Source organism: Somniosus microcephalus, chromosome 12, assembly GCF_052327205.1.
Source record: "Somniosus microcephalus isolate GS21.2 chromosome 12, FLI_Smic_1.0, whole genome shotgun sequence".
NCBI lineage: Eukaryota > Metazoa > Chordata > Chondrichthyes > Squaliformes > Somniosidae > Somniosus > Somniosus microcephalus.
The window spans coordinates 131,216,108-131,237,718 of record NC_140998.1 but is presented as its reverse complement, the minus strand read 5'-3'; the positions used below and the strand labels follow the sequence as shown (position 1 = coordinate 131,237,718).

Sequence of the window (21,611 nt, the reverse complement as noted above, 5' to 3'; positions counted from 1 at the left end):
TCCTTCTGGAAGGCCGGCCGTTCACCGCATTCGTGGACCACAAGCCGCTCACTTTCACCATGGCCAAAGTAACCGAACCCTGGTCCGCGCGCCAACAACGCCAACTCAACTTCATCTCGAAGTTCACCACGGACATCCGCCACGTCGCCGGCAAGGATAATTTGGTGGCCGACTGCCTCTCAAGACCCTCGCTCCACGCAGTGCACCTGGGCGTCGACTACGCCAGCATGGCGAGAGACCGGGCTGCCGACGCGGAGATCCAGGCCCTCAGGACGTCAACCAGTCTCACGCTGGCCGACATCCACTTCCACGCAGCCGGCACAACCCTCCTGTGCAACGTCTCAGTCCCTTCGCCTAGGCCGGTCATTCCATCCGCCTGGCGCAAGCGAGTTTTCGACATCATCCACGGCCTCTCACATCCAGGGATGCATGCGTCTCAGAAACTTATGTCCGCCAAGTTCGTCTGGCCTGGACTCCACAAGGATGTGAGAGACTGGACCAACACATGCGTGCCGTGTCAGCGCGCTAAGGTCCAGCAGCACACCAAGGCGCCAATGGAGTGTTTCCCGGTGCCCGAGAGGCGTGTCGACCACGTCCACGTCGATCTGGTAGGCCCCTTGCCGCCATCGCACGGTTTTACACACCTGCTCACGATCGTCGACCGCACCACCAGATGGCCCGAGGTGGTTCCCCTTGCCTCCACCACCACGACCGACGTCGCGCGAGCATTCGTCTCGACATGGGTGGCCCGGTTCGGCGTGCCGACCAACACATCCTCGGACAGAGGCCCCCAGTTCACCTCCCACTTGTGGAATGCCATCATCGCCGGCCTCGGCACCAAGTTGCACAGGACAACAGCCTACCACCCGCAGGCCAACGGGCTCTGTGAGCGCTTTCATCGTTCTTTGAAAGCCTCTCTCTGCGCCAGCCTGGTCGATACCAGCTGGATCGACAAACTACCCTGGGTTCTCCTGGGATTGCGTACCACGCCCGAAGAGGACCTCCGCACCTCTGCGGCCGAGATGGTCTACGGCCAACCGCTCAGAGTACCAGGCGACTTCCTCCCCGACAACGGAGCCGTGGTCGGCCGCCAGACAGCTTTCCCTGCACCAGGACGCGGCCCAGCAATTCCGTCCAGTGCCCACTTCGCAACACGGCCCGCAGCTGTCCTACGTGCCTCAAGACTTACGACATGCGGAGTTCGTCTTCGTGCGCCGGGACGCGCACAGAGGCCCGCTGCAGGCACCATACACCAGCCCCTTCCCAGTATTGGAGACAGGGGACAAAGCTTTTCTTATCGATGTCGGCGGGAAGCCGGACCTTATTTCAGTAGACCGCCTCAAACTGGCGCACCTGGACCTTAGCTTCCCGTTTCGGCCGGCTCTTACCCCACGGCGGGGCAGACCTCCCGCGTTGGCGGCGGCCCCACAAGAGGACCAAGACATGCCAGAACCTTACTTTCCGGCCGCCGCCCCACCTTCGCCGGCAGCCCGTCCAGCCAGCCCACCGGCAGACCAGCCGCCAGACCAGCCGACGAACCAACCGGCCGACCTCCCAGACAGCCCTCCTCACACGCCAGATGGCTACTACAGCCGCTACGGCCGCTTAGTCAAACCTCCGCAGAGACTGACTTTTACAGTTAACGAGGATTCTGGGGGGGCGTATGTGGCGTTGCCACATTGGGGAAACACTGTGTGTATGTAGTTAAACCTGTATAATCCCCTTTTAACTGCTGTATTCCCCTCCCCCCGCAAGACAGTTGCAAGCTGAGAGGAATAAGGCACGTTCAGACTTGCCTGCTGCTGATAGAAGGAAAACCAATCAGGTTCCAGCAGGTGACCAATCCGTGAGTCATCACAGGTTCGCGGGCTTCACGAATTCAGTACTGTATTGTGAGAGTTGGAGTAAAGACCTATTTCTTGTAGCTCGCTGTGTTGCCTATTTCTTTTATTGGTCCACCCTTTGGGCTGGATTTTGTGAATGGAGGCGAGTTGGAGGCGGGACAGCTGCTTGTCGTGTCAATGTACCGCCTCCATCCTCACCTGACCAACCAGAGAGATTTTCCCCTGATTGAGCTTGTTAAGCCCGCCCTGTGGGCTCAGCAGCCCAATTATGGAGGAAGTCACTGACAGATCACGTCAACATCAGACGTGCTATCTCTCAAGACTTCTTGAAAGGAGAAATGTCAGTGTTTGACAGCTCTGTGAAGCTGACAAACACTGACATTCTTTTTAGTTTGATGAGTCTGTGTGTTCAGGACTCATCAAACTATTCAAATTTATAAATTTCACATGGCTGTTGGAAAGGAGGTTCCAACAGCCAGTCTGTGAAATTGACAAGCAGGATGTTGGCTCTCCCAATGCACCGCAGCTAAAGGCTGCAGGAAGAAAACGAGGTAAGTGAACACTTTTTAAAACTTATCACTCACCTTGCATACTTACCACGCCACACTTGCACCCATCACTCACCTCTACATCTTACTTCCAGGTGCTTCCGAGCACCGCAGACCTCCTCCACGTCTCCTCCAACCCAGCGGGGTTCTCCGAGGTCGGGAAGCCTTCACCTATGTAGGTAATCCTTTTTTCTGCCTGTTAACTACCTGTTAACAGGCAGTTAAAAGGATTAAATGCCTTTCCCGCCTCCAGGAGATGGGACACGAAGCTGAACATCTTCCTGCCTCCTGGCAAAAGGGCATGGAGGTGGGATGGGGGCGGCTTTGCCATCTGCCCCCACTTTCTCCGAGTTTACTGGCTATCCTGCCTCCATGCCCGCCTCCTCGGGGCTTGGAAAATCCTGCCCTTTGAGTGTAACGCCACTGAGCTAGGCCTTTAAGACTTGATTTAGTGCTCCAATTATTTCTTTGAGCAGTGAGAATGAATTTTGCGTGGTCTAAACCATTAGCGCCTGGCGCTAATTCTCAAACTTTTCCAATGATACCGCCCATTCCTGGACTATAATGAATTTCTAGGCCATGACTTCAAACAGGATACAGTTCCACAGGTGGCTGCCACCCTTCAGAGCCCCACTCAAGTTATCAACATTCATATGTGTGTTGACAATAAGGGGGCAATTTTAACCAAACTCACCTGGCGGGAAACCGACAATCAGGTGGGACACTAGATTTATACCCCACCCAATATTACTCTCTATTGGCTGCAGTGTGTACCATCTACAAGATGCACTGCAGCAACTCGCCAAGGCTTCTTTGGCAGCACTTCCCAAACCCGCGACCTCTTCCACCTAGAAGGACATGGGCAGCAGGCTCATGGGAACACGACCACCTTCAAGTTCCCCTCCAAGTCACACACCATCCTGACTTGGAAGTATATCGCCGTTCCTTCATCGTCGCTGGGTCAAAATCCTGGAACTCCCTTCCTAACAGCACTGTGGGAGTACCTTCACCACATGGACTGCAGCGGTTCAAGAAGGCGGCTCACCACCACATTCTCGAGGGCAATTAGGAATGGGCAATAAATGCTGGCCTTACCAGCATCGCCCACATCCCATAAACAAATTTTTAAAAAGGCGGGACGTAAAATCAGCATTGCACCCGATCCCGTCACTTTCCAGGCTGGTGGGTTGGGTTAAAATTGCCCCCTATATGTCAGCAGTATTTTGGACTACAGGAGAGGCAAGACAGCCAGACACGATCCTGTACTTGCTTGTTGGCCCACACACACACACCACATGACTGCACAAAACCCATAGGTTACAAACATGAATGAGAACCCTGGTTTAATTTCCCCCCACCCCCTACTCCAAAAACAAAGGCATTGCTCTTTATCAAGGAAAGGAGAAAATACATACTTTGTCATGACATCTGATACAATCTGCCAGTTTTAGCATTTCTACTATTACCCAGGCTGAGATCAGCTAACTCGGCAGAATAGAGATCTAATCTAGGACCTGCCTAGTCTGTATGACTCGGCTATTCATTGGATAAATCCACTGAGCTATCAAGGCAGTCCATAAAGTGTGTTACAAAGTTTAGCCACAATCATTGGAATGTAGAAACTATGGGGGCGATTTTGTCAGCCTGGGGAGGCGGGACTGCTGGGAAAATGGCAACCCGTCCCCAACCCACCTCCATGCCATTTTGCTAGGAGGCGGATAGCCGTCCCGCGCCGAGTCCTGTCTCCTGGAGGCGGGAAGGGATTACATCCACTTAACTGCCTGTTAACAGGTAGTTAACAGGCAGAAAATAGGATTATCCTCATTTTGCCCACACAAGCGCGGGCTTCCCGAAGGCTCCGAAACCCGTCAGGGTCACCGAGGTGAGTAGGGGTCTGCGGGGGTCGGTGGGGTCCAAAAGTGTGCTGTGAAGGTGAGTGATGGGTGCAAGGTGGAGAGGTGAGTATCCGAGGTAAGTGCAAAGAGTTAGAAAAAGTGTACTTACCTTTGTTTCTTCCTGCAGGCTTCAGTCGGTGGGGATGCGGAGAGTCTCGCACCTCCGCATTGGAGATGACAGATGGCCGTTGCATTCTCCAATGCAACAACCACCTAATTTCTGCTGAAGAAAGAGGTTTGATGAGGTCTTGAATTCAAGAACTCATCAAACTACAGAGAATGTCAGTGTTTGACAGCTTCACAGAGCTGTCAAACGATGACAATTCATCTGTTAAAAATTTTTGACAGATGAAACATCATACGTTGACATTCTCAGTAACCGACTTTCCTTTAATTGGCCTGCTAAGCCCGCTGGGCGGGCTTAACAATGTCAATCAAGGGAAAATAGCGTGGGTTGGCCAGAAGTTGATGGAGGCGGGACTGTAACCCGACAAGTGGGAGTCCCACCTCCAAAAGCTCCCCATTGGCAAAATCACCCATGTACCCAAAAAATACAGACCCTTAAATGCCACTTGCGGACCCCCACGGACTTTACTGCACTGAGAGATAAACATAAGACATAAACAAATGCAGGTGATAATATTTCATAATATCAATTTAGGCTATGTATTTTTCATGTAACAAATATTTTAAAAGAAATTCAGCCAGGGCAGTAACAATGGCGCTAAAATTCGCATCAGAGTCCCTGGACTGGGGAGGGAAAAAGACAAAAGATAACCACAGTTCCTAATTCTTGATCACTATCTCCTACTGGAAAAGTGCTTAAGTGACCTTCGGGAGAGACTGAGATCAGGCTTGAGCTGTGCACATATTGTTATTTATAACTACACCAGTAATTGTTAGGACAGAAACTGTGATATATACACACTGGTCATTCATTCATTGTAACTAATGTTATACTTTCACAGTAGTTTTTATTTCAAATTTAATCATAGAATCTTACAGCCATTTGGCCCATTGTGACTCTTTGAAAGAACTATCCAATTAGCCCACTCCCCTACTTTTTCCCCGCAGCCCTGCAATTTTTTCCTTTACAAGTATACATCCAATTCCCTTTTGAAAGTTACTACTAAATCTGTTTCCACCACCCTTTCAGGCATCCTTGGTTCCGAGGGACTGCCTAAGAATAAGAAGACATTCCAGATCATAACAACTCGCTGTGTGAAAGAAATTCTCCTCATCTCCCCTCTGGTTCTTTGATCACTTATCTTAAATCTGTGTCCTCTGGTTACCGACCCTCCTGCCAGTAGAAATGGTTTCTCTTCATTCTACTCTTATCAAAACCCCTCATAATATTGAACAACTCTATTAAATCTCCCGTTAATCTTCTCTGCTCTAAGAAGAGAAATCTCAGTTTCTCTAGTCTCTCCACATAACTGAAGTTCCCCCATCTCTGGTATCATAAGCAACAGCATTTTCCTTGACAAAGCAGAAGTGGCAACTCTCAAGGATTTCTTTTGGGTATAGTCAGGTCGATTTTCTCACCAGCATTCCAGGAAAGTTGTTATATTGTACTACTTGGATGCAGCCGGTTATTTAAACAAACAATTCTATGTAACACAAACCTTCCCAATCCTTTTCCCCTCCACTGCTAATGCCTTCATCTTGGAGAAGTAATGGTAAAATGCCACCACATAGGTAATGATTGACTTCTCATCCGGATTCTCTGTAAAAACATCTGTGAGGGGGAGAAAATGAGAATAAGAACTTCTGCTTCTTCCTTAATTGGGCATCGCTCTTTACCAAAGAAAGGAGAAAATTCATTTTTGTCACAACATCTGACACAATCTGTGCAATTACACTTTTGGCATCCAATAGCACATTTTAATCTGAGCTACACCCCTTGAAATATATTAAACAAATCCCTTTATTGACATGGTCAGTGGCGAAAGGAAGTTAATCAGAACTACGCCAAAGGACAGGAGTGTAAGCCAGTTATGACAATGAATCAGCATCACATGATTGAAGGTTACAGGCTACAGGTTTTACTTTCAGCAATCAAATTTAGTCCAAAAAAAAGGCTGGTTCCATCACATTATTTTACTGTGACACACCCTTGTAAACCCAATACAGCAGTCCTAAACTATAGTTGACATCATAGAATAATACAGCACAGGAGGCCATTCGGTCCATCGTGCCTGTGCCAGCACATGAAGGGAATGCTGGTCGGAGAGTTGGGGCTGCAATGTTGTAATCCTATACCTGACTCCCTTTGAGTACAGCTCACGTTGGGAACACAGGATTGGGGAATTTACCTTTGTAATCCATTGTACCATTAGACTCCCTCTTTCTATTTAGATATATACTACAGCTCTCTAAAGTTTATTTGGCTATATATACACATGTAATTACATAGAACCATCTTGATGAAACTTACCCTCAGGATCAAGCAACTTGGTCACACCCAGGTGCTCCTCGGAGACATTAAAGGCCTGCTGTAAGTTGTATGTGGCATTAGACTTTTTCAGTTTGTTAAAATCAACCAGATCAGGCCTGAAGAGAGACACATTTTAAATAGTTCCAATTTACCATACACTTGCGATGTCGAATAGCTTGCTCACTGTTTAAGAAATTCAAACTAAAAGAGAACTTTCACAGAATTCTGGAATTCAGATACAGGGATCCCTCCCCAACCGCTGGTTTGCCATACGCGGATTTCACGTATACACGGTTTCCACTCTGCAACAATTTTTGTCAACTGCGGCCGTGAAATTCGCGTATCCGCGGTTTTTCATTTAGGAATAAGCTATTTAGATGCTTTTTATATGTGTTTATAGTGAATTTGCCAACCACGGTTTTACTAACCACGGGGGTTTTCAGGAACGTATCCCCTGCGGTTGGGGAGGGATTCCTGTATTTTGCCAAAATGTCAAACAGCCATTTCCAGATCCTTTTTAAGCCTACCTGGTTATGTAGTGTTATGGCAGTCTTCTTTACCTTACCCTATCTCAAAAACCAACTCCTCAAACTGAAAGTCATGTACCCTCCACTGGCAATAGTAATTAATTGAAATACCCAATTGCAAACAGATTTACAAACTAAACTTGAACAAAAATACATTAAAATAGGCAAGGTTAGGATATGTTCAAGTATGAACAAATAACAGTTTGGTTAATTCCATAAAAGAAACAAATGAAAATCTAGCATGAGAAAATCATTTTTGCAAATGAATAGACACTTCGCTACTGGCCACACATAGAATCATGGACTAAAAACAGAAAATGCTGGAAATACTCAGCAGGTTGATGATCTATCCGACCTGAAACGTTAACTCTGTTTCTCTCTCCACAGATGCTGCCTGACCTGCTGAATATTTCCAGCTTTTTCTGTTTTTATTTCAGATTTCCTGCATTCGCAGTATTTTGCTTCTGTATTGGAATCATGGACGTTTACGGCACAGAAAGAGTCCATTTGGCCCATCGAGTTTGTGCTAGCTCTTTGCTGCAGCAATATAAAGTTGATATCATCTACTGCATCTTCTTTAGCTGCAAAGTTAGTCTTTCTTTAAAAGGTCTGAAGTTTGAAAAACACAACTTGTCTTTAATAAATCCATGCTAGCTGTCCTTAATTATCCCATACATCTCTAAATACTTTCAGTTGATCTTGAATTCTGGATTCTAAGAGTTACCTGCTTTATCCTTCTCTCCCTTTTTGAACAGACTTTTTACATTGGCTACCTCCCTCTTCCCCTGGCACAATTTGTATATCTAAGGAGGATTGAAGAATGGTGGTCAGCCTCTGCTATCTCCTCTTCAACTTCCTTTGCTTGCCATCAGGACCAGTGACTTGTCTACCTTGAGTTCTGCTAAATTTTTCAGAACCAATTTCTTCTCTACAGTGTTCTCTAACAATTGTTCCATATCCTCCTCTACATTCTTCGATTCTCACATCCTGCTAATGGCCTTTGCCTCACATTACCTGTGTTTGTGGATAAGGGCATTAAATGCCATGCCATCCTTCCAGCTTGATGTGAAGTTTCTGATGTTTACATTGGGATACCTAGGTATTACAAAAAGGAAAAAATAAAGCTTTTATTTTAAAAGTAACTTCTTTAAAAAAAAAAAATTTCAGCTTTGACAAAAATTCAGACCACATGCTGCAGCCGTTTGCATTGACAGGATAAAAGGGTAAATGAAAGAGAAAAGGAGGAGGTAGGAGTGACTCACCCTGCTGTTTTCATCTGGCACCAAAGTAGGAGAGCGTCCTTTGCTGACCGAGTCTCACGGCTGTCATGTGTCTCTACAGTAATATCCTGGATCTGAAAGAACAGATTAACGGATGACCTTCAAAAAAAATACTAAGTAGACATCTGAAGCAGATCTACAAGAACTCCAGTAAAGAGCTTTCTTGTACTTTTTTAAAATCTAAAACACAACAGAAAAGGAATTTATACGCTAAACCACACTTAAAGTTCTGGAAAATTGAATAAAAAATATAATTTCTGCAGTTTTACAACCTGTAATTGAAGTTGTTTGAAGAGTTGATAACGTAAATATTGGAGACTGGAAACCAAGGGCAGGGAAGAGGGGGAAACTGAGGGCAGGGAAACCGAGTGTGGGGAAGAGAGGAAACCGACGGCGGGGAACAGTGGGAAACCAAGGGAGGAGAAACTGAGTGTGGGAAAGAAGGTAAACCGAGGGCGGGGAAGAGGGGGGAACCGAGGGCGGGGAAGAGGGGGGAACCGAGGGCGGGGAAGAGGGGGGAACCGAGGGGTGAACCGAGGGCGGGGAACCGAGGGGTGAACCGAGGGCGGGGAAGTGGGGGGAACCGAGGGGTGAACCGAGGGCGGGGAAGAGGGGGGAACCGAGGGCGGGGAAGTGGGGGGAACCGAGGGGTGAACCGAGGGCGGGGAAGAGGGGGGAACCGAGGGCGGGGAAGTGGGGGGAACCGAGGGGTGAACCGAGGGCGGGGAAGAGGGGGGAACCGAGGGCGGGGAAGTGGGGGGAACCGAGGGGTGAACCGAGGGCGGGGAAGAGGGGGGAACCGAGGGCGGGGAAGTGGGGGGAACCGAGGGGTGAACCGAGGGCGGGGAAGAGGGGGGAACCGAGGGCGGGGAAGAGGGGGGAACCGAGGGCGGGGAAGAGGGGGGAACCGAGGGCGGGGAAGAGGGGGGAACCGAGGGCGGGGAAGAGGGGGGAACCGAGGGCGGGGAAGAGGGGGGAACCGAGGGCGGGGAAGAGGGGGGAACCGAGGGCGGGCGAAGAGGGGGAACCGAGGGCGGGCGAAGAGGGGGAACCGAGGGTGGGCGAAGAGGGGGAACCGAGGGTGGGCGAAGAGGGGGGAACCGAGGGCGGGCGAAGAGGGGAAACCGAGGGCGGGGAAGAGGGGGAACGATTCGCAGAGCAGAAACCAGAGCTGGGAGGAACTTTGATTCCACCAGTAACTAATGGTAACTCATTGAAATTGCACTGATAACTAGTAGAAACATTGGTACATCGGAACAGGAGTAAGCCATTTAGCCCCTCAAGTCTGTTCCACCATTCAATGAGATCATCTGTGACCTAACTCCATATCATTGAGCCATAGAATGGTTACAGCACGGAAGGCGGCCATTGGGCCCGTCGAGCCCATGCTGGCTCTCTGCAAGAGCACCTCAGCTAGTCCCACTCCTCCGCCCTTTCCACGTAGCACTGCATTTTTTTTTCTTTCAGGTACTTATCCAACTCCCTTTTAAAGCCATGAGTGAGTCTGCCTCCACCACCCTTTCAAGCAGTGCATTCCAGATCATAACCACTCGCTGAGTAAAAAAGTTTTTTCTTATGTTGCCTTTGGTTCTTTTGCCAATCACCTTAAATCCTCTGATTTTCGACCCTTCTGCCAATGGGAACCGTTTCTGTCTATCTACTCTGTCCAGGCCACTCATGATTTTGAACACCTCTATCAAATCTCTCAATCTTCTCTGTTCTGAGGAGAACAACTCCAGCTTCTCCAGTCTATCCACGTAACTGAAGTCCCTCATCCCTGGAATCATTCTCGTAAATCTTTTCTGCACCCTCTCTAAGGCCTTCACATCCTTCCTAAAGTGTGGTGTCCAGAATTGGACACAATACTCCAGTTGAGGCAGAACCAGTGTTTTATACAGGTTCATCATAATTTCCACACTTTTGTACTCTATACCTCTATTCATGAAGCCCAGGATCCTGTAAGCTTTTTTAACAGCATTCTCAATCTGCCCTGCCACCTCCAATGATTTGTGCACATATACCCCTTGTTTCTCTGTTCATATACCCGCTTAAGGATTGTACCCTTTAGTGTATATTTCCTCTCCATTTCCCACCTTTGCCCCATATCTCTTAATACCTTTGGTTAACAAAAATCTATCAATCTCAGATTTAAAATTAACAATTGTTCTAGTATCAATTGCCATTTGCAGAAGAGAGTTCCAAACTCCTACCACCGTTTGTGTCGAGAAGTGTTTCCTAACTTCAATCCTGAAAGGCCTTGTTCCAATTTTTAGACTATGCCCCCTCATCCGAGACTCCCCATCCAGCGGAAATAGTTTCTCTCTATCTACCCTATTAGTTCCCCTTAATATCTTGAAAACTTCAATCAAATCACCCCTTAACCTTCGAAATTTCAGGGACTACAACCCTAGCTTCTTATGTTCTTATTAGTTTGTGCAATAAAAACAGAAGAAGCTGGAAATACTCAGCAGGTCAGACAGCATCTGTGCAGAGAGATACAGAGCTAACGTTTCAAGTCGATGACCTTTTGTCAGAACTAGAAAAAGTTAGAGATGTAACAGATTTTAAGCAAGTGCAGGGGCAGGGAAAGAGGGGAGGGAATGAAAGAACAAAAGGGAAGGTCTATGATAGGGTACAAGGCAGGAGTGATTAAATGACAAAAGGCATGATTATACAAAGCAAAAGGATGTTGATGATTCTGCTATACCCATTTACACCTCTTCTAGACCTATCTTTTGTTTCTTTACTTGTCTTTTACCTAGTTTGTGCAATCTCTCCTCGTAATTTAACCCTTGGAGTCTGGTAAACCTACGCTGCACTCCCTCCAAGGCCAATATATTCTTCCTAAGGTGTGGTGCCCAGAACTGCTCACTGTACTCCAGGTGTGGTCTAACCAGGGCTTTGTATAGCTGTAGCATAACTTCTACTCCCTTATATTCTAGTCATCTAGATATAAAGGCCAGCATTCCATTAGCCTTTTTGATTATTTTCTGTACCTGTCCATGACATTTTAATGACCTATATACATGGACCACTCCCCAAGTCTCTTTGGGCCGCCACTGTTGCTAGCTTTTCACCATTCGGAGACATGGCTGCAGGGTGACCAAGGCTGGGAGCCGAATAACCAAGGATATTCGATATTTAGGAAGGACCTATTATTTTTGTTTTTATCCCCAGTCTGCATCTCGCCCCGAGCCCCCATTCCCCAGTCTCCATGTCTCATGAGCCCCCATTCCCCAGTCTTCATCTCTCCCCCGAGCCCCCATTCCCCAGTCTTCATCTCTCCCCCGAGCTCCCATTCCCCATCTCTCCCAAGCTCCTATTCCCCAGTCTCCATCTCTCTCACTGACCTCTCTCTCTCTCACTCTCTCTCTCTCTCTCTCGCCAAGCCAGCTGCTGGAGGCAGCGCTCAGGAGAACCATACCCCAATCGGTGCTCCTCCAATCCACAGCAGCTCCACCACATGCTCTATCTGCTCCTAGCTTGCGCACTCGGCACACAGCTAGGCAGCAGCTCTCGCCAATACAAACTTTCAGAAGAGCGACAAGCAGTGTGGGGAGACGGCGGGGGGGGGGGGAATGAGGAAACAGCTGTTTTGCACAAATTGGGGTTACAGCGAACTTTTCTCCCAAGTTACCAACAGCAGAGCTCGGGAAATGAATCATCGATATTGGTAGACTCCCGCCAAAACCAGGAGGGTTGGGAACCCTACTGTGCAGACGTATCGAGGCCAGAACCGTCCATTTGTTTCTTTTATATTCCCACTTACCTGGAAGCGAAGGATGATGGTCCAGATGAGGCCGAGTGTCAGCCTGTGGCTCCCATCAACAATATCGTGTGACCCCATATTTTCCAGGTGTACTTTCTGTTCTTTGAGAAACTGAAGAGCCTTGTCTACATTTTCCAAACAATGTATACGCATCCGACCTTTGGTTGGCTTTGGCTGATTAGGGAGATAATATCATATTTTCAGTAAAAAGGAAAATATGCAATAAAATAAACATTGAATGTATGCCACTTAATGGAAGGGTATGAAACACAAAGCAGTTACTACAAGTGTAACATGCTGTCCTTTCACCTCTGGGAAGTGGATGTAACTTCTACTTTCCCTCTTGGGCTGAGTATAAGGGCCCGACATGAAGTGTGCTTGAGTACTCTCGACCCAGGTCCTGGTGGGCATGGGTTAAAGGCAAAAGACTGACAATAATTCGGCGCAGCTTGGCACTAAATTGGCAAACTCATTTAGAGAAACCATGGCTGGTGTGAGAAATACACACAGTGTTCTTGAGGTTGAGATTGAGGTACATTTATGGGGGCCTACACTATAGCTGACCAGGGAATGTTTGATGTTGACACCAAGTGCCCAAAAATGGATAAAATGATCTCGATATTAACCCCCCACGACGGGCGGGAAAGGGTCGGGGGGGGGCAACTTTTCCGAGGTGTGCAGGCGCGTGGCCGCGCACCAATCGGCTCGGCCCGTGCAGGCCACTCACCAGCTGCGGCAATTGGGAGCCTAATTTAAGTTTAACAGTTGCTGACCGGGCTTCCCAGGGCTCGGGAAACCTGGCAATGAAAGGAAGGGAGGTGGGAGCTGCTGGCTCAAGATGGCAAGTGCCTTTTGCAGCACTCCTCGTGGGCCAGGAGGAGCAGGAGTGCTCCCCACAAACCGATTAATGAAGCCTTCAGCCTCCCCTATGCCAATCGTGGCCTCTCTCTCCTCCCCCACCCCCGATCGCTGACGTTTCCCGACCCCATCACCCCGATCTCTCGCTCACGCCCTCCCGCGCACCCCACCCCCCCGCCCCGATTGTCGGGGTCCATCCCCAAGGCTTGTTTTCCCGCATGCCAGCCCATCAACTTGGCCGGCTGCCGGGCAGGAAACATAAGAAAACATTTATAATGAGGTCCTGCCATTAAATTAGGCAGGACCTCTGCATTCCCAGCCTTCTGGGGTTTCCCCCACGTTCCCCGCACCCTTCCTGCCTCCCCGTAAATATCAGGGCCAAATGTTTCCTCTATGGGGCACTAGTTGGTACTCATAAAGGTGAGGGCCGTGAAATAAACAGAAATGCAAAATATAATTGAGCACACAAAAATAATTTTAGTACATTGACTCCATAAAAGTTCCAGTTGAGATAAGTTTGAAATAATTAAATAACAAATTAATCTTAAATAGTACAGCCTTTATATTAATTATGAAATAAGTACTCTCCACAGATAAGTTCACACAGATATGTGAACATTTTTGAACTAGTGCTGTACAAAAAGTCTTCATTTTCAGAAAGTTTTGGAAAGCAGCACAGAGATTATAAATGCTCGCTGTGGCATTCTGAACGTAATTATTCTGATGTTGAAATTAGCCATCACCACCCAAGACAGTTAAAACTACCAACTATGAATTCCAGCAGCTTATGCAACACACCAGGTGCTCCCCTGAGAGAACTTCCAGCAGCTTAATCAGCATGCGACCATCTCGGAGGTCACTGTACAGATCAGTAATGCGGCAGGTGACGCGTGCCAAGTGGGAGTTCACCCATTTTGTAAAGGTTTTCTTCTGCACAACTTCCCGTTCATCTGTAAAACAATTAATTGATCAATTCACTGCTTGCTGTCTCAATATTTGGCTTTTACAGTTTTATACTTAACACATCTAACTGGTGCCGAGAGACAGCTTGCACTACTTAGCATTGACTGCAGTAACAAATGTTTCAAATTCAAGCAATGCCAGACCAGGCAGAAAATATTTCCAATCAGTTCCAACCCGGCCAGTTACCGCCCCATCAGTCTACTCTCAATCATCAGCAAAGTGATGGAAGGTGTCATAGACAGTGCTATTAAGCAGCACTTACTCACCAATAACCTGCTCATTGATGCTCAGTTTGGGTTCCGCCAGGACCACTCAGCTCCAGACCTCATTACAGCCTTGGTCCAAACATGGACAAAAGAGCTGAATTCCAGAGGTGAGGTGAGAGTGACTGCCCTTGACCTCAAGGCAGCAGTTGACCGAGTGTGGCATCAAGGAGCCCTAGTAAAACTGGAGTCAATGGAAATCAGGGGGAAAACGCTCCACTGGTTGGAGTCATACCTAGCACAAAGGAAGATGGTTGTGGTTGTTGGAGGTCAATCCTCTCAGCCCCAGGGCATCACTGCAGGAGTTCCACGTGGCAGTGTCCTAGGCCTAACCATCTTCAGCTGCTTCATCAACAACCTTCCCTCCATCATTAGGTCAGAAGTGGGGATGTTCGCTGATGATTGCACAGTGTTCAGTTCCATTCGCAACTCCACAGATAATGAAGTTGTCTATGGCCACATACAGCAAGACCTGGACGACATTCAGGCTTGGGCTGATAAGTGGCAAGTAACATTCCCGCCACACAACTACCAGGCAATGACTATCTCCAATAAGTGAGAGTCTAACCACCGCCCCTTGACATTCAATGGCATTACCATCGCTGAATCCCCACCATCAACATCCTGGGGGGTCACCATTGACCAGAAACTTAACTGGACCAGCCACATAAATACAACAAGAGTGGGTCAGAGGCTGGGTATTCTGCAGCGAGTGTTTCACCTCCTGACTCCCCAAAGGCTTTCCACCATCTACAAGGCACAAGTCAGGAGTGTGATGGAATACTCTCCACTGGCAGCAGCTCCAAAACCTGCGACCTCTACCACCTAGAAGGACAAGGGCAGCAGGCGCATAGAAGCACCAAAAGCCTGCAAGTTCCCCTCCAAGTTGCACACCATCCTGACTTGGAAATGTATCGCCGTTCCTTCATCGTCGCTGGGTCAAACTCCTGGAACTCCCTACCTAACAGCACTGTGGGAGCACCTTCACCACAAGGACTGCAGCGGTTCAAGAAGGTGGCTCACCACCATCTTCACAAGGGCAATTAGGGATGGGCAATAACTGCTGGCATTGCCAGCGATGGCCACAGCCCAGGGATGAATGATAAAAAAAATTTAATGCAGCAGGACGCATAAGTAAAATCCTAGTAAAAATTAATTTAACTTAATATGTGTCTGTCAGATAACCAAGCTGAATGTGCAACGTACATTAAGAAATATTTGGGCAATACTTCCCCTCTTTTCTTGCAGCAGTGGTACAAATGGCATATTTTGGGCTCACTGCTCCAGTGCAGTCTATTGCAACTGCCTGCTTATTTGATAATTGTAAGTAAGGCCTGCTTTACTACTTCTCCATCTGAAAAAGATCATCATAATGTCAGCTGTGGCTCAGTGATAGCACTCTCGCCTTTGAGTCAAAAGATTCTGGGGGCGTGAAATTCGTTTACGCCCCGTTTGGTGGCGGTAACCGAGTTAAGGCCGGACATTTCGCACCCGGTGTGGAAGTGCCACCCCGGCCGTTAAATTACGCTTACCCCCCCTGCACAGGAAGTGGAGCGCAATGTCGGGCACTCCACTTCCTGGTGGGGTGTTAACCAAGGCGATGTCGGGGTGCAATCGACAGCGCTCCGCGGAGTGCTGCCACATTAAAAATGCCCCTCCCCTTCAGTTAAAGGGGAGGGCCGCTGCGCACTCTGTGGGGCCTCCGATGGCCCACACTAGGCCACCAGGGCGACGTGGTGCCGCAGCCGCAGCCCGGCACCGAGATGCGGTGCCGGGCTGCGCGATGTCAGCCAAGACCATGCCACGGCCAACCTGGAGGTCGGCCAAAATATGAAAATGGCAGCGCGGATCATGGCTGCACCTCCCCTTTAAATACTGCCCCATGAGCGGAGGTCGGCCTAGTTCACGACCCACGAGGCTGGGGCTGACATCTCCCGCGACAGCCTTGCAGGGTGCAGCCGAATTTCTGCCGCGGGGTGGTAAGGTGTTGGGGTGCACGGCGACGACGCAGCCTAGGGCACTACTGGCGGAGGCGCGACACTATCGGGTAGAGCCTCAGCAATGTTCGCTAAATTTCTCGGGAGGCGCTTTTTTCGCCTCCCTCCACTTTCCCCCCTCCCCCCCTCCCCCCCACGAGTGATAAACCCTTTGCACCCCATTAGCACCCCTCGGAGACACTAACAGCAGGCGCAAAGTAGCCGAATTTCTAGCCCAGTGTTTGTAGTCCACTGCAGAGACTTGAGCACAAAATCTGAGCTGACACTTCAGTGTGGTACTGAGGGAGTGCTGCGTCTGCCCTCTCAGGTGGATGTAAAAGATCACATGGCACTATTTGAAGAAGAGCAGGAGAGTTCTCCCCTGTCCTGGCCAATATTCATACCTCAACCAACACCACTAAAACAGATTATCTGGTCAGTTATTTCATTGCTGCTTGTGGGACCTTGCTGTGTGCAAATTGGCTACCATGTTTCCTACATTACAATTGTGACTATATTTCAAAAGTCATTTATTGGCTATAAAGCGGTTTTGGACGTCCTGAGGTCATGAAGGGTGTTATATAAATGTAAGATATTTTCTTTAATTTGTTTTAATTTTGTTCAGAGCACTGTATTTCATACCGCCAAGCGTGGAGGATGCATGGAAGGGTATGACTGATTATGTAATATCTGCAACTTCTGTTTTGCTGAGAAAATGCCTACATTTTAACAGTCTGGCTATTTGAAAATTGTAGAGCAACTGATTATAGATGGAATCAGATTAGTTCTGGATCATAGCTATTTTTAACCACAAGCAGTTAACTCTGTGCCTAAGAGACAAAAAGAGACAGATAGTGCAGAGGAAGGAAAGATAAGCATTGCTGAAACACAACACAGAGTAGCCATTGTTGGGAGGAATGCATTGCCAAATTCAGCAAGATTGCCTCATCAGAATTTTGCCTCCTTACAAAAAAGGACTGGAACAAATAGAGCTTAGGCACAAACTGACTGACTGTCATCAGTAGCGGTGAATGAAAACACTTATGCCAAGGTGAGATGCATCATTTAAAGGTCCAGCTGACACCAGGTCACACAGAAGGATGCATCACAGCAACCCTGTACCAACGCAAAAGATTACAATCATGTGTGTAATAACAATTGGGAGATGAAATTGATCAGCGTGCCACAGAACAACTCGTCTGTCTTCTATTGTTACACCAACACCCATTCTGATAGAATGGTGCGAAGATCAGTTACATTTCTTAATGGTGAGCTCCGCTTTTAAACAACTGTCAGGTTAAACGTTTCCTGCCTTCAAATTGGTCATCTGTGGCTGAGGTTCTCCAACATCTATGTTGAGTGGTTGTGAAATACCAGGATGAGGGAAAGCCTAAGGACAAAGATTACGAAAGGATGCTTCCACTGAGACCGTATAACTCCCAACAGTGCAGGTACAGTAGTCTAGTGGTTTATAATACTAAACTAGCAACACAGAGGTCATGCATTCAAATCAAATTTTAAAATTCTTCTATTTGTGAACTACCACCAGAAAATGACCAACTAGTTCATTTAATGTCCTTCAGGTAAAGAAACCAACCACTCCTATCCAGTCTGGCCCACATGTGACTACTATTCCATACAGTGTGGATGATTCTAATGCCCTCAGAGCAATTAGTAATGGAAATAAATACAGCTTTGCTAATGACACCCACGTCCCAAGAACAATTTTTTTTAAAGGTATATTATTATGTCCGTGAATGATTGAGACACGGACAGCAGGAGTTGAACAAAACAAGTCTTTACTGATTGAAGTCAATATGGAAAACTGAAAACACAGAGGCTCACTAGCGCCTTTTATACAGGGGTGGTCACTGCCGGTACTGCAGTCTGAGACCAGTTATTCTCTTAAAGGTACATACACAACAATTCCTCCCCTTTTAGATAAACAGTACATAACATTCATTTAACAACTAAATGATAACTAATTACAATCACAATTACGGTTGCTAGATACATTGGTTAAGTTTAAGCAATTATAAGTTCAGTCTTTGAGGAGGCTTCCTGATTCTGTCTGGATAACGCCTCTTTGGGGTATCAGGTTCTTCTGGCAAGGTTGAGTCGGGATCAATGTCGTTGTTTGGTTCATCTGCTTCCAATATCACCAATTCTGCGGTAGCTGCAATTGGTACGTCGATTTCATTGCCAGGTGTATCAGATCGTGGTGTGGAGTTGACGTTTTCCAGTGACTCTAGAATCTGGTCAGCATGGCGTCTTACAATACTCTCTCCAACGTCCACGGTATGCATGAGAGGTCCTTGCCGTGTACAAATCGTTCCTGGCTGCCATTTCTCAGTGCGGTAGTCCCGGGCCAAAACTGGTTGACCTATCTTAAAACTCCTGGTCGGCCTTTCATTCATATTCTGAAACTGCCTGTTCTCCACATCTCTTCGGACGTTTGGCTTAACCAAATCCAAGCGGCATCGTAGTCTTCGATTGAAGAACATCATGGCTGGAGTTTGGTTGGTAACCGCATGTGTCGCATTCCGGTAGGCAAACAAGAAGTTGTCCACCTTGTGTTGTAGGGGTATATCTACATTACACATTGCCTTGATAGCCTTCTTGAATGTTTGAACAAACCTCTCGGCCAATCCATTAGTGGCTGGATGATATGGGGCAGATGCGTAATGCTTAACACCATTGTTCTTTAAGAACCTCCGGAACTCTTCAGACACAAACTGTGGTCCATTGTCAGAGCAAATCTGTTCAGGCAGCCCATTCCTGGCAAATATGGTTCGTAAAACTGTGATAGTTTTTCCCGTGGTGGTTGAGGACATTTTTATTACCTCTGGCCACTTTGAATGTGCATCCACCGCAATTAAAAACATTGAGTCCATGAAGGGACCAGCAAAATCAATGTGCACCCATTGCCATGGAGATGAGGGCCACTCCCATGGATGCAGAGGAGCTTGTGGTGGGGCGTTTTGGACCTTCTGGCATCCTGCACAGCTCTTGGTCATCTCTTCGATTTCTCTATCGATTCCCGGCCACCACACAAACGCTCTGGCTAAGTTCTTCATTTTTACCCCACCCAGATGACCCTCATGAAGCTCATTGAGCACTCTATCCATCAACTTAGGTGAAATTACTATTCTGGATCCACACATCAAGGTTCCTCTGCACACTGACAGCCGTTCTCTTCTCGGCGAGAATGCTGGCAGCAGTGGTTCGCCATGTGCTGGCCATCCCTTCACCGTTAAGTCATAGACCCGTGATAGTGTCGGGTCATTCCGTGTTTCCTTTTCTATGTTTGCATTCGTCACAGGGAGACATTCGACTATGGTCGAGTGGAATAACTCCATTGGATCCACTGCAAGGTCTTCTTCTTCCACCGTCGGCAATGGTAGGCGTGACAATCCATCAGCATTCCCATGCTGTTTAGTTCCTTTGTACTCGATGTCATATTGGTGTGCCCCTAGGAAAAGGGACCACCTCTGCAGCCGTTGTGCTGTCATTATCGGTACACCCTTCTGAGGGTTGAAAATGGAGACAAGAGGTTGATGATCGGTTAGTAGAGTAAATTTTTGACCGTGCAGGTAGTGATTGAACTTCTTCACCCCCCACACTAGGCTGAGGGCCTCTCTGTCAATCTGGGCATAGTTACGCTCGGCAGAAGTTAACGAGCGTGACGCAAAAGCTATCGGCCTCTCTAAACCATCAAGGAATTTATGTGACAGTACCGCCCCAATGCCGTAGGGAGACGCATCACACGCCAGTCTAATCGGCAGTGCTGGGTTGTAGTGAGCCAATACTTCTCTTGAAGTGATTAAGTCCTTACTCTTCTGAAAGGCCCGCTTACAATCATTGCTCCATTTCCATGCTACTCCCGTTCGTAGCAGGGCGTTCAGTGGGTGCAGAATTGTCGACAAATTCGGCAAAAACTTATGGTAGTAATTCACCAATCCGAGGAATGACCTCAATTGCGACACATTTTCAGGCGCTGGGTCCTTAACAACCGCTTCAATTTTGTCAGGGGACTTGTGTAACCCCTCTTCATCAATCACGTGGCCACAATACGATATCTGTTTCTTAAAAAACTCGCACTTGGGGCGGTTGGCTCGTAGCCCATGTTCCCGTAGTCTAGTGAGCACCTGTTCTAAGTTGTTAAGGTGTTCACTGTCATCTTCACCTGTCACAAGGATGTCGTCCAAGTAACACTGAGTCCCCGGAATCCCTTGCAGGACTTGTTCCATCGCTCTTTGCCATATCGCCGGAGCCGATGCTACTCCGAATACCAATCGATGATACTGGTAAAGACCTTTGTGAGTGTTTATCGTGAGATACTTCCTAGAGGATTCTTCAACCTCCATCTGCAAATATGCTTGTGCTAGGTCAATTTTTGTAAAACGCTTCCCTCCAGACAGTGAGGCGAAGATGTCTTCTATCCTTGGAAGAGGATATTGTACTGTGTGAAGGACTGGGTTCACCGTCACCTTGAAATCCCCACAGATGCGAACCTTCCTTGGCTCCTCAGACTTATTGCTTAACGTTTTCTTCATGACAGGAACGATGGGTGTCGCCCACTCGCTCCAGTCGACCTTAGACAACACGCCTGCCTTCTCCAGATTCTCCAGCTCTGCCTCGACGGCTGGGCGAATTGCATATGGTACCGGTCTTGCTTTGAAAAACTTGGGAATTGCATTCTCTTCTATTTTTATCGAGGCGGTTACGCCTTTAAGAGTGCCCAGTTCTTGTTGGAATACCTCTTTGGCGTTAGCTAAGATTGTTGGCAATCGTCCAGGAGTGACGTCGTCATCTTTTTTACCGTCCACCGTCATTGCATGAATGGAGTGCCAATCTAAGCTTATCTTCCTGATCCATTCACGTCCCAATAACGGTGGTCCACCATTTTGCAGTATGTAAAGTGACAATTTCCGTATTTTCTTGCCGTTGGTTCGACAGGCACCCTTATTTTTCCTCTGGGGTATACTTTTTGCCCCGTATACGTCGTCAAGACGATGGATGTCTCTCTCAAGGGTATGTGTGAGAATAGCCGCTCGTAGTCTCGTCGATTCATGACGGTTAGCGCTGATCCTGTATCCAATTCCATTTTAACTTGGGACCCTGCTATCGTGAGGGTGACCCAAATGGTTCGGTGATCCTCTTTTGCGATCACATTGTGAAGTTTGAGACAGCTTAGTCTCCTGTTCCCGGATTCACTATCGCTCATCTGGTCTTCGGAACTACTGTCCGT

General features: G+C 47.8%; 1 protein-coding gene across 2 annotated transcripts in view; it reads right to left on the bottom strand.

Annotated features, from left to right (window-relative positions):
• LOC147109531 (spectrin beta chain, non-erythrocytic 1-like) overlaps positions 1 to 21,611 on the bottom strand; it is a 490,086-nt gene that overhangs the window by 218,370 nt on the left and 250,105 nt on the right. For both annotated transcript variants that reach the window (XM_086003569.1, XM_086003568.1), the window contains exons 3-8: positions 13,957 to 14,108; positions 12,301 to 12,474; positions 8,514 to 8,605; positions 8,266 to 8,346; positions 6,725 to 6,840; positions 5,913 to 6,025 (exon numbers count right to left, since the gene is read on the bottom strand). In XM_086003569.1, the coding sequence (XP_085859695.1) occupies positions 5,913 to 6,025; positions 6,725 to 6,840; positions 8,266 to 8,346; positions 8,514 to 8,605; positions 12,301 to 12,474; positions 13,957 to 14,108 (728 nt within the window). The remainder of the gene's footprint in view (positions 1 to 5,912; positions 6,026 to 6,724; positions 6,841 to 8,265; positions 8,347 to 8,513; positions 8,606 to 12,300; positions 12,475 to 13,956; positions 14,109 to 21,611) is intronic.